We start from the raw sequence: 12245 nt of genomic DNA, 5'->3' as shown, positions 1-12245 counted from the left end.
TTCCCTTCTGCACCGAGAGAGCGCCGCCCGTGACCATGTTGGCCGTACCCAGCCGGGAATGGGCGGGGCGGTAGTCTGGTGGCCTCTCATTGCTGAGGCAGAGGACAGTGCCCTCTGGTGCATTCTCTCGGCCCTTGAGAGGAGGGCTGTGACAGAGCTCACGTGACGACCACCCAAGAGAAGCAGCTCCCCACACGCCAAGTTCACAGAGATGTGCGAACAAATCCACAGGACACCCACGCCTTGGCCTGTGCGGGGTTGGCCCTCACCACGAGCCAACACTTCTACTACTAAAAGAACAGACTAAGGGCCCACAGCTTACATTTGTTTTTCTCCGGCAGCGAGACAAATTGAGATAGAGAGAAACTCTTAATTCATTGAATGGCCTCATATCCTCTCCAAATCCTTCCCGGGGAAACTTCCTTAAGGCATACTGGTACCTCTGGGCTGCCTCTTTCATCTTCCCTTTCTAGGAATCAAAAAGCACAGAAATTGATCCTTTTTCAGATGCTCCAAGACGAATAGGCTCCCACAACCTGAAGACCCTGGCAAGGCTCTCCCCCCATCACGGAAACCATGGGAAGGTCCTGCTGAGGGTGCTGCGACCCGGCTGCCATGTACCGGCCTCACTGTCCACACAGGCTCCGGCAGCTTCCGGCCTCATGCAGGAAGACACAAGCTGGTTTTCTACGAAGCAGCCTGTACATTGCCAAATTGAGAACTATCAATCTTAATAGATCAGATTATCCTGTTATATATATTTTTATTATTATTTTCAGAGAGAGAGAGAGAGGACACACACGCGGGGGTCAGGGGACGGCAAGAGAATCTTAAGCAGGCTCCACGTCCAGCTCAGCCGGGCTGGATTTCATGACCCCGAAGATCATGACCTGAGCCAAAATCAGGAATTGGAGGCTTCCCGGACTGAGCCACCCAGGTGCCCCTCCGTTATACATTTTCGAAAACCATCTCAGAAATTATCCTCGTCTAGAGACGTTTTGATGCTAAGTATAATAGAAATCAGATGAAGAAATGATGCAGTTCTCAAGGCAAGTACAGTCTTGTGGAGAAGCCCAGAGCCTGCTGCAGAATCATAATTTTTCTTTGAAGAGGAACTAAACTACGGGCTTTAAAAATCGAACAGCGCCGCACGTCATTTTCAAGGCTAAAGAAATCCATTTGCTCAGCCAGTTCCACAGCGCAGCAGGTATGAAGTCTGTTGAAAATGGCTTGATAGTTCTAACATAATTGCCTACCAAAATTCATATTAAAACCACTTCAAAGCCACAACAACACACACTCTGAACTCAATTTCAAAAGGATTCCAAGGCAGGAACCCTGCTGGGTTGTGCTAGAAGCCTACTTATTTGTTATTATTAAAAAAAGAAAAGGGAAAAACTAAACGTAGCCTGTGCAGCAGCCTCATGATAAAAGGATTAAAATGCTCATAATGCCGTTTTTTGTTTGTTTTCAAAACATTTAATTTTGTCTAATCACAGACTTGGAAAGAGCAGTGCTCCACGTAAATGGCCTACAGCATCTATCTAAGCCAAGGACAGGCCAGCTACAGCTCCCAGGCCAAATCTGGCCTGCCACCCACATTTACAAACACAGTCTGACTGGGCCATGGCCGCACCCATTTGCTCATGTGTCACCTGTGGCTGCTTTCCTGCCACACCAGCGAAACTGGAGAGCGGTGACAGAGACCACACAGCAGAGCCTAACACAGTTACTGTCTAGCCCTTTACAGGAAAAGTCTGCTGGCCTCCTATCTAAGCTGATGTCTTATTTGGGAAATTTTACTTTAAATTTTATTTGAAATTTTTACTTTTAAATTATAAGTCTTTATATTTCCATTTCCAAGGGAAAATGGGGGGAAAATTAAGTCAGTCTCCTGAGTAACAGAGTATTATATGCTCCCTGACTATCTTAAGTGAAAACATCTCTAGAAACCATTTCAAATGGCAGAAGCTTATGGATATTAAAACTAAAGTAATAGAGTCTTAGGAGATTTAATGATCCTTTTTTTCTGAAGCTTTCTCCTGAGTGTCCCTTTCTCACGTGTGTCCCCATGCAGTGTGCTAAGGGACCTCCTGCTGGGAGCCACTGTGCCTTCACGCCAAGGCTTCAGGCTCTGAGTCCCAGCCACAAGGACTCCTTCCAAGGGAACAGTTCTCACACAGAGAGGGGCCTTCTCCCTGGAAGGTCCTGCTGTTAAGGCACAGAAACCTGGGCCCCCGGCCTCACAAGTGGCTCCTGAAGCCGGGCTGTGGCTCCTGAACCAGTGTGGTGTGCAGGCTAAGAGACCACTCGCGGGCCATCACATCCTAGAAAACGCCAGTACCACTTACTTTGTACATCATGTTTCCTTCCTCCATCAACTTCTGTAAAAGTATAATCAAAATATCAGGCTTGGAAGTAGCCATTGCCCAGGCAGCATTTCCTGCAAAACAAAGACGCATTTAGACACGTCAGTGCTCTGGGAGGAAAGGATGTCACGGCTTCTGAGGCAGCACCACAGTGAAGGTCACGGACAGCAGCACGGTGTGTCCGCAGCCTCCAGGCAACGGTAAAATGAAGGGGACACGGGCTGGCCCCGGGGAGTGGGTCTCCCTTCGGATCTGCCTCACACTGAAGGAAGCACCCGGGAGGGAGGCTGTTACCCTGATGAAAATGGAGTGCGGGGAAACGGGGGCATCAGAGCAGCTGTGCCCATCTCCCCGACCCTGTTCCCGTGGGGAGTTTGGGGAGGATCAATTAAACACGGCTTCTGAATAATCTCCTCCGCTTCCTGCAGGGCCCACGCTGGCTGGCGAGTGCAGGCGTGTGCTCTCAGCAGCCTGCGCACTGTGGCCGCCCCGCAGGCCGGCTCTGGCCAGGCTCACGCCTCTGCGGCCCACAGCCCCGCTCCCGCGCAGCCCCGCTCCTGAGCACGGGCAGGCGATGTGGCTTACGGAGGAGCCAGGTCAGGAGCCACAGCACTCGGCTTCAAACACGGGCTCTGCCGGGCAGAGGGAAGCTATCTGCCCCCGCTGTGCCTCGGTTTCCTCCTCTGTAACATGAGGGGGTTATCACTACCTACTGAGAGGGCAGGTGAGGATGAAAGAAGCTGAAACTAGAAACAGCTCAGAATAATTCCCAAGACAGTGAACTGCTTAGTAATATCCGCTGACCTTCTCCTCTTCGCCAGAGCTCCCTCGTCACGACCACCGCTGGGCAAAGGTCTGGCACACTAAACTACAAGAGCCCTGTTCTGGTGGCCCCATACCCACAAATTCTGGGTGGTGGGTCACGTTCCAGGCAATCACACAGAAGGGGCTCTCCCTACAGAGACCCTTCTGCCCCATTAGTGTCCTCAAGTGACCCCCTCCATCCTGTTCCCAGTAAATTCTGTGACTTTTCCTTCACAGAAACTGCTGGGGCTGCCCCCGCCCTACCCGACGGACTAGGATGACTCCAGACAGCGGTTCTCAAACTCAAGAGGCTCAGCAGAGGCACCTGTGAGTTTTCCTACCCAGGATACCCGGCATCCCCCTCCCAGAGACGAATGGAACCGCTCCCCACCACAGCTCCTGGACATCCCTAACACCCTCAATTCTAGACTGCTCTTCAACACTGGCTGCTGCTCTCGGCCCACACTACAGTGACGATGGTATAAGCTATTTAAACATTTTGGATAACTGTGATTAAATGAGCCTTATTATAGTAAAGGAAGAAAAAAGAAAGTCTCTAAGCACCTGACATCTTACTTCTTAATCTAGGCGCAGGTTAAGTCGTTATGGTCCCTGACATACGCTAGGATCCGGAGCAGACCTCCCTCTCCTGCTGCTGAAACGAGGGGTTTACTCACCTAATTTGGCTCCTTTTCTCAGCAGTGTAACTACTACGGATGTGTTTCGACAACCAATGGCTCTGTCCAGGGGGCGCATGCCGCTGTGGTCCACGTGCTCGATCACGGCTCCCTTCTCGACCAGATACAGCACCTGCGGTGGGAAAGACAGAGCCCTGAGTGGTGGCCGGTGCCACTTGCTGGTGGCAAGAGGGCCGCACCCACCCACCTCTGCCTCTTGGGGAGGGGCTGGCAGTCTGAGCTTTACTGTGACTTCCCTACCTCTGCCCATTAAGGACCCTAACAGAAACGAAGCAGACAGGAAACAGGAGCTACAATCCAGTCTGCCGTTGGCAAGGAGGAAGGCGGGTGAACACTCCTAAGGAGGGACACGCTATTTACATGCACCCGCACTCCACAGAGGAGTACACGCACGTCCACTTCCAGCCACGGAGATGGCCACAATCCTCTTTTCAGCTCCAGTTACTTAGGAGGCAGACATTAGCAAAGTGCCTATGGGCTGGTAGTCCACGGCAGTGGTATCTCAGAAACATGCGATCCACACTGCCTGCGGACTGCAAGCTGGAGAAGCTCGAAATCGGATAAACTTAATTACAGCTCACTTTAAGGCTTAGGAAAAAGACTCAAATACCGGGAATGTAAAGGAGCAAGTTTTGAGACCATGCTACATAGATGGATTGGATGTGGTATGACAGCAGTCACCTGGACATAGATCACAGAGGTAAAAACCATTCTGGCTTCTCAAATTGTTCTAGTCAGTAGAAAAAAAGTCTGTAGCCAACTTAACTTGTCATATGAATCTGATAGTCCATCAGCTGCTCAAAATGACACTGAATTAATTTCCATAATATATAAAGAGCTTCTACAACTCAACAAAAAAACCAAATAACCCAATTTTTTAAAAAGGACAAAGGACATGACTAGACATTTCTCTAAAGAAGAGATACAAATGGCCACCAAGCATATGAGAAGATACTCAACATCACTGATCATTAGGGAAACGCAGATGAAAACCACAATATTAGCACCTCACACCATTAGGATGGCTGCTAACAAAAAGAAAGAAAACAAAATTGTAAGTGTTGGAGAGGATGTGAAGTAACAGGAACACTTGTGCACTGCTGGTGGGAATGTAAACTGGTGTGATCCCTCTAGACACAGTATGAAATTTCCTCAAAAAATTAAAAACAGGACTATCACCGGATCAAGCCATCCCACTTCCGGGTATATATCCCAAAGAATACAGTTAGATCTGGAGAATTTACAGGATCTGGAGGAGATATCTGCAAGCCCATGTTCACAAGTACACACACTATTCATAACAGCCAAGAGCTGGAAGCAATACAAGCATTCATGGACAGATGAACTGATTAATACAATGTGACAGAGCCACATGACGGGATGTTAGCCTTAAAAAGGAAGGAAATCCTGTTATAGGCTGCAACACGGATGAACCTTGAAGATACGATGCTTTGTGAGGGCAGCCGGTCACTGAGGGACAACTACTCTAGGACTCCACATAGATGAGGTAGGACAAGAGCCCATTCATGGAAACAAAGCAGAACGGTGGCGGCCCACGGCTGCAGGAGGAGAGAACCGACGCCTTGCTGAGGTGGTACAGTGTTTCAGGGTTACGGGGAAAAGTGTGGATGTTGGCTGCACAGGAATGTGAAGGGTACTTACACTACTGAACTCTTTGCTTAGAAATGGCTTAAGATGGGGGCGCCTGGGTGGCTCAGCGGGTTAAAGCCTCTGCCTTTGGTTCAGGTCATGATCCCAGGATCCTGGGATCGAGCCCCGCATCGGTCTCTCTGCTCAGCAGGGAGCCTGCTTCTCTCCCTCTCACTCTCTGCCTACTTGTGATCTCTGTCCAATAAATAAATAAAATCTTAAAAAAAAAAAAAAAGAAATGGCTTAAGATGGTAAATTTTATGTTGTGCGTTTTTTAATCACAATGGAAAAAAAAATTACACTAGAATGCTAAGTGCTTCACGCTTCCCTAATACTGATAAACTAGGATTTGGTAAGGTGATAAAAGCTGAAACATAAAAGTGTGGATGTGGGAGATTTAGTTACACAACTGTTTTTGAAAATCGACATTAAGTACAATTTACACTGTCCAGGAATTTGAGACCATTGAATGCCAACATCACTGCCTCCTAAAAGCATTAAGGCACAGACATGCAGGGTGAGGACAGCTTCTGCTCCAAGCTCCACTGCTTCCAGCAACCCAGGATCTCTCTGGCTAATGTGCACATGAGAACATGAGACATACTTAATGCTTCAGAAGTGGTAACTCTCAAGGAGCCAAGCATTCCTTTCACACCTGTTCAGTGACTGGGACGTGGAACCTGACAAAGACATGGTTTTCTGCCCTGAGAGACATTTTGCAGTTCTTAGCTTATTAACATTTTGTCCTTTCTTATCTCTGTTAGACTTGGACACCTGGCAAAGAGATAAAGACAGTGCCCTAAGCATTTACTATTATTTCTAGACAATGGCACATCCAATAAAAAACAAACCAGATAACCATGTGATTAGTAATTTCTCATATAAATAAAAAAGCGATTTTGAAATGCTCTGTACAGGAATTTATTTATATGGGTTACGAAAGAAAATAAAACTACTTACACACGTGTATATACATATTTAATCATGTGCCTGCTGGAGATGCGGTGTGTAATTGAGTATTTTGAAGATTTTAAGAGTCTATTAAAATCTTTACTAACGTTCTGGAACAGACTGCATGTCACAGAATAAGAGAAAAATGAAAGCAACCCCACAGCACACCCGCACACGCTGACCCCATGCAGACACGGCCTCACACACAGGCAGGGAACGGTTCGACTCCGAGAATGGTTTCCGTGTGCGGCTGGACAGCGGGACCACATGCCGGTACCTACCGTCTCCGCGTCGCCGTAGAAGGCGGCCAGGTCCAAGGGAGTGCGGCCGTTCTTGTCCGTCTGGTCTATCTCGGCTCCTTCCTCAACCAGGAACTGGACCACTGCTCTGTGACCTTTCAGACAAGCCCAGCTTAAGGCCGACAGCCCCTCTTTGTCCAGAGAAGAAAGTGCGGCACCTGCAGGAACAGCGAATTCACAGGACACGAACTCGTGACACAAAGCCCAGAAGCAAACAGACTCCCACCTGCAAACACCCGCACTGACAGGCGGCAATCAGGCCTCTGAACTCTGAAGCTGGCCAAATGATCACCCCTGTGGAAGCTGAGAAATGGGTATGACATTCACTGCCCACTCTTTCTACTTATGTGCAGATAAAAAATGTCCGTAACAAAAAGACTTTGCAAACTTGAATCAGAAGGTATGGTCAGTGGGTCTGCCAAAGCTCTTTGTTTTGTCTTTCTGGAAGAAACCTTGGCAGGGGCCCCCGTGCTGCTACCTTTTGAAAGGAGAAATTCCACGGTGCTCAAGTGTCCTTCACAAGCTGCCACCATGAGGGGCGTCCGGCCCTGCTTGTCACTTAGGCTTACATCACAGCCGCGGTCCAAAAGCAGTCTAACAATCTGAAAGAAACACTTGGAATTATAATTGCCCTGCTCCATGCTCTCTACCCAGGAAGATTTTTCTACACTTAAAAGTAGCAAAGGATTCTCTTCTTCAAATGCCTCTCAAAGTTGTGTGATTTGTAGGGCCTGGGCAATCTTTCCATTGTATTCCTTTGAACAGAATCTTCTTGCAAATATATACTCTTTTTTTGACATGTCCAATTCATTACTGTACCTATAGAACACGTACATATAAGGCATAAACAGTAACAGGGAGAAGGGGAAATAACGATTGCAATCAAGCAATGACCAGATAGCCACAACAGGGCATATGGGAGACTGGAGAACTGATGGAGAGGGCGAAGGTCATTCCTACCAGCTACACTCTGGTAGGAGACACAGGCTCTCAGGAAAGCGGTCACCCACCATACCCCCAAGCAACCTGCTTTTCTAAGCCTCAGGGGCTTAGTGGATGGCTTGACCTTCACAGCAGGCAATTTTTAGCAAAGCTTCCTGAAGCCTTTCCCAGCCTCAGAACTGTGCCTTCAATCAGTGCATGGTGATAAGGCTGGGGAACAAGAGCAAAAAAACCAGAGGCTTCTCATGCAACTACCATCCCAGTGGGAGGGGCTTTACGGAGGGGGTGGGCTGGAGTCCCCCTCCCTCTGGCACAGTATCTGTTACACGGGGACAGCAACAAAAGGCAGCATATTCCCCATGCTTTCCTGCTCCTCAAACACTGGCCTGTGCTTTCCAAACTTCCCCATGATTTAGGAAGTCTGAGACCCAGAGACAGGATGAGCTAGGGCAGCACAGAGAAGTTGTGAGGATGATAGGGAGAAGATGGTACAGACCAAGCTCTTGGAAATGGAACTGAAAAGCCAAAATCTTGGTGGGGAGCACTTGCAGCTCCTAACAATGGGACGAACAAAAGAGTGACATGATTATTATGCAAAATTGGATCTAGAAAATTCTTCCTATAATGGACATGGTAGGATCCATTTGCTTGCAGCTTGTGTGGAACCTGATGCTAGGCATGGGGCAGGTCCATGGCCGCTGCTTACAAAATGAATAAATGACCAAAATGCTGTTCTCAATGATCCCTGGTCCTCTGAATTAAGGCAACAACAAGTCACTCCTAGTCAAAGAAACCAGCCTGATGGGGCATCTGGGTGGTGCAGTCGGTTAAACACCCAACTCTCGGTTTCCGCTTAGGTCATGAACTCATGGGGATCCAGCTCATGGGGCTTCCAGCCCCACATCAGGCTCTGTGCTCAGCAGGAAGTCTGCTTGAGATTCTCTCCTTCTCCCTGCCCCTCATGCTTGTGTTCTCTCTTTGTAATGAATAAGGAAATCTTGAAAAAAGAAAGAGAAGAGACGAGATGAAACCAGCTTGAATCACAGTGCTAGACCAGAGAGAAAATGCTTCCTTTTCTAAAGAGCACAAGAGAACCACTCTTCTTCCAAGTATACCAGATGAGTAGGTCACACAATCAGGACAACAGCTGTCATGGCTAGTCCTCTGTTATGGTAACAGGGTGCACCCATTCCGCTCTCCCTCGCAGGGTGAAAGGAAGCAGCTGTGGGTCTCCCCCGGCCCCGGCCTAGCTCCTGGTTACCAGCCTACAATGGCGGACTGTGCTCGCTCGTCAAACGTTTATGGTTATCGAGACCGGACAGCACAAGCAGAAGCCAAGTACGTGAAAAACACAGGGCTCAGGGGAGACAGGCCACAGTGAACTCTATCCCACCCGCTGCTTCTGCAGCCTTCACAGGCCCACCAACCAGGTACCTGCCAGTGCCCCTGGCGTGCCGCACAGAACAAAGGTGGGACCCCTCTCCTGTTGGTCCGGGACACAGCAGCCCCGTGCTCCAGCAGCAGCTCGCACACCTCCAGCTTGCCTCTTCCGGCAGCGGCAGTCAGGGCTAGAGGAAGGTCACAGGAGAGGGGGAGTCTGTTAGTGTGCGGTGGCTGAAGCGGTCCCCAAGTTCTCCCGTCACCCTCCCACCGACAGGAAGACGGCTGTGCATCCTCCCCCACGCCTCAGAACCTGGCTGGGCTCTGTGACAACAGAACACAGAAGAAACGACAGCATGCCAGCGTCTGAGCCACGTCCTGAGACGGGCAATGTCCACTTCTCCTCCAAACACTCATTCTCGGAACCCAGCTGCCATGGTGGGAGGAAGCCCGAGCGCCCGGCAGTGTAACTCACAGGGAGAGGAACCCGGGCCTGTGTGTGCCTGACAGTCCCAGCTGAGCTCTGAGCAGGCAGCGAGCAACAACCTGGCCAGCGTGTGCGCGCCGTCCTGGCAACGGATCCCCAGAGTCTAGCTCCACCAGGTAAAGCAGGTGAGCAGAGGGGAACCGTCCCTGCCCAGCCCAGGCCACACTGTGGATTCAAGAGCCACTATGCTTTTGTTTTACTGTTTTACTTTGTTTTTTAGAGTTTTTGTTTGTTTTCTCCCCATAGCAAGAGAGAACCAGAATATAGTGCAACACACACACACACACACACAGATCAGTATATTACCCAGTCCAGCCTCTTCCCTTAGAGGCATACATTTCAATCAACAAGAACTAGTAATTACTGAGGGAGCCAAGGGCATATCAAATCATCCTTGTCTTTATGGAGTTGAAAAGCTCTGTAACTAGTCAAGATTCTGGATTAAGACTGTCAAGAAAGCAAGAGAAGAGGGTCGGATTGTAGGTTTTCTTGAGTGCTCGGGTGACCGGCCCAGGGAGATTCTGAGTGAGTGGCCCGCTGGCAGCATGCATGTTCTGGGGAGGTCAGCCAAGGATAGAACAAGAACAGTATGGAAGGAAAGAGAAAACATCGAAAAGGTTCTCAGGACCCCCACATGGGTGACTGTGCCCCATGACCCCCCAAGTCATGATTCCTGATAGGGTGTGGTAAAAAGAGGGGTTTCATTGACGAGGGTCCACTGCTATATCTCATGAATTATCATCTAGAGGAGAGGACAGTGGTCGATTTGGAGGACAATCCCAAGCCAGGAGGACAAGCGTCAGTGAGTAAAGGACAGGATGGGGCTGTGGTAGGACAGTGAGGCCACAGGAGGGAGCACCTACAGGAGAGGCTCTCTTCCTGCTGCCGGCCTGTGACAACTTTGTTTTTATTTTATTATTATTTTTTTTATTTATTTTTTTTTTAAATTTTTTTTTTAAGATTTTATTTATTTATTTGGCAGACAGAGATCACAAGTAGGCAGAGAGGCAGGCAGAGAGAGAGAGCGAGGTGGAAGCAGGCTCCCCGCTAAGCAGAGAGCCCGATGCGGGGCTCGATCCCAGGAGCCCGGGATCATGACCTGAGCTGAAGGCAGAGGCTTTAACCCACTGAGCCACCCAGGTACCCCTACAACTTTGTTTTTAAATACAGCCTCACATTGACACATTTCCAGCTTCCAGAATAGATGAGTGTTCCTACAAATCAGTAAGACATGTCAGGATGAAAATCAGGAAAACACAGGACAAGGCCGTTCACAAAAGGTAAGGTCCAAATGCCAATGAGCTCATGAGCAGTACCCAGCCTCGTGAGCCATCCAGCTAACTGAGGAACGGGACATGCTCTCAGACCGCTGGCCGAAGACCTACCTAGTCCATCCCACAGCAGCCCCGCCGGGAGACGCATGCCTGGGGTGCCCTGTTGCGCACTGAGGGATGTCCTCGCAGCAGCCCCAAACCGGAAGCAACCACGTGGCCATCAGGAGTGGGATGTATCAACAAACGATGGTGCTGTCCACCAGGGGAAGGCCACACAGCAATGACAAACGATATGCAGCTGAAGGCCACACATGGGCCAGTCTCAGCAGCACATCAGCAGTTCAAGGAAACACCACACCACAGAACCCCAGGGTGAGGGGCCCTACGGCGCAGCAACAGAGCCCCACCCCGGCTGTGCTCCTCCTCTCACAGGGTGACCTGGCTCAGCCGCCCACCCAGGGTCTGTGTCCGGCTCTCCTGGGCACCCTCAGGAGTGAAGCCCAGGGGAACAATGTGCTCACAGGTCCTTCCTTCCACACGCACATCTCTGTCCCTGTCCTCCTCAGACCCCTCTGAGGACAGACGGCTGCTGTACCTAATCCAGCCCCAGTCAGCCTGGCCACAGCTCAGGGCCCAGGAGCCACACACACCCAGGATGGAAACCTGATGTCTGGACCTAATCTCCCCATGACAAAGAGCAGTTCGTGTGAGAAACAAAGACGTCCCCTCAGGCCGTCTCCAGGGACACAGGTGCAGCGGGCCAGTAACTTCACCTCTTCACGCAGAGGTGCCATGTCCGCCAGGCAGATATCTGAGCTCCGCGCCGTCCCAGGGACCTCATACGCCAGCAAAGTGAGGAAGGTGGCGGGACTCATGAGCAGATGTGCCAGGCTGTCCTACCCCCGGGGCCCCGAGGATGTGAAGGTCAGGCTGAGGAAGCCGGTGGGGAGAGCAAGCCCTCTCTCTCCTTCCAAAAGGGAGTGAGCACTCACCTCGCTCCCGGCCCAAGTCCCCCAGGCAGGGGATGCGTCCCCAGAGCAGCCTGTCATGGGGCGATCTCAATAATGCTCTCCTGTCATTAGCCAGAGCATTTCTGACAACTACAAAAAAGAGCCACGTTTAACGACAGTTGTCCTCTGCACTGCTGACTTTCTCAGGATGGAGAGGGGGAAGGTACTGCGGGGTCTTGAAGGCTGGTGCCTTTCCTATGTGTGTTACACAAAGAGGCTCACAGCCACTCATCATACATTGAAACATGTAAGTAAATTATAAATAAATATCATAAACAGAACAGTATTTAAATCAGTTTTAGATACCAATGCACTGGGTTTGAAAACCAGTGGTGAAGGGGATCCTGTCTATATCACACAATCTAAACCAGCGCATCCTGG

General features: G+C 50.0%; 1 protein-coding gene across 7 annotated transcripts in view; it reads right to left on the bottom strand.

Moving 5' to 3' along the window:
• The window catches only part of TANC1 (tetratricopeptide repeat, ankyrin repeat and coiled-coil containing 1), a 239731-nt gene that overhangs the window by 4404 nt on the left and 223082 nt on the right, over positions 1 to 12245 (bottom strand). For all 7 annotated transcript variants that reach the window (XM_032857876.1, XM_032857872.1, XM_032857874.1 and 4 more), the window contains 6 exons: positions 9148 to 9281; positions 7250 to 7373; positions 6754 to 6929; positions 3851 to 3983; positions 2352 to 2443; positions 323 to 469 (listed from right to left, as the gene is read on the bottom strand). In XM_032857876.1, the coding sequence (XP_032713767.1) occupies positions 323 to 469; positions 2352 to 2443; positions 3851 to 3983; positions 6754 to 6929; positions 7250 to 7373; positions 9148 to 9281 (806 nt within the window). The remainder of the gene's footprint in view (positions 1 to 322; positions 470 to 2351; positions 2444 to 3850; positions 3984 to 6753; positions 6930 to 7249; positions 7374 to 9147; positions 9282 to 12245) is intronic.

This window comes from Lontra canadensis, unplaced genomic scaffold, assembly GCF_010015895.1.
Source record: "Lontra canadensis isolate GAN:19392208 unplaced genomic scaffold, GSC_riverotter_1.0 scaffold13, whole genome shotgun sequence".
NCBI lineage: Eukaryota > Metazoa > Chordata > Mammalia > Carnivora > Mustelidae > Lontra > Lontra canadensis.
The sequence above is the reverse complement of the archived record's forward strand: the minus strand, read 5'-3'. Positions and strand labels throughout refer to the sequence as shown.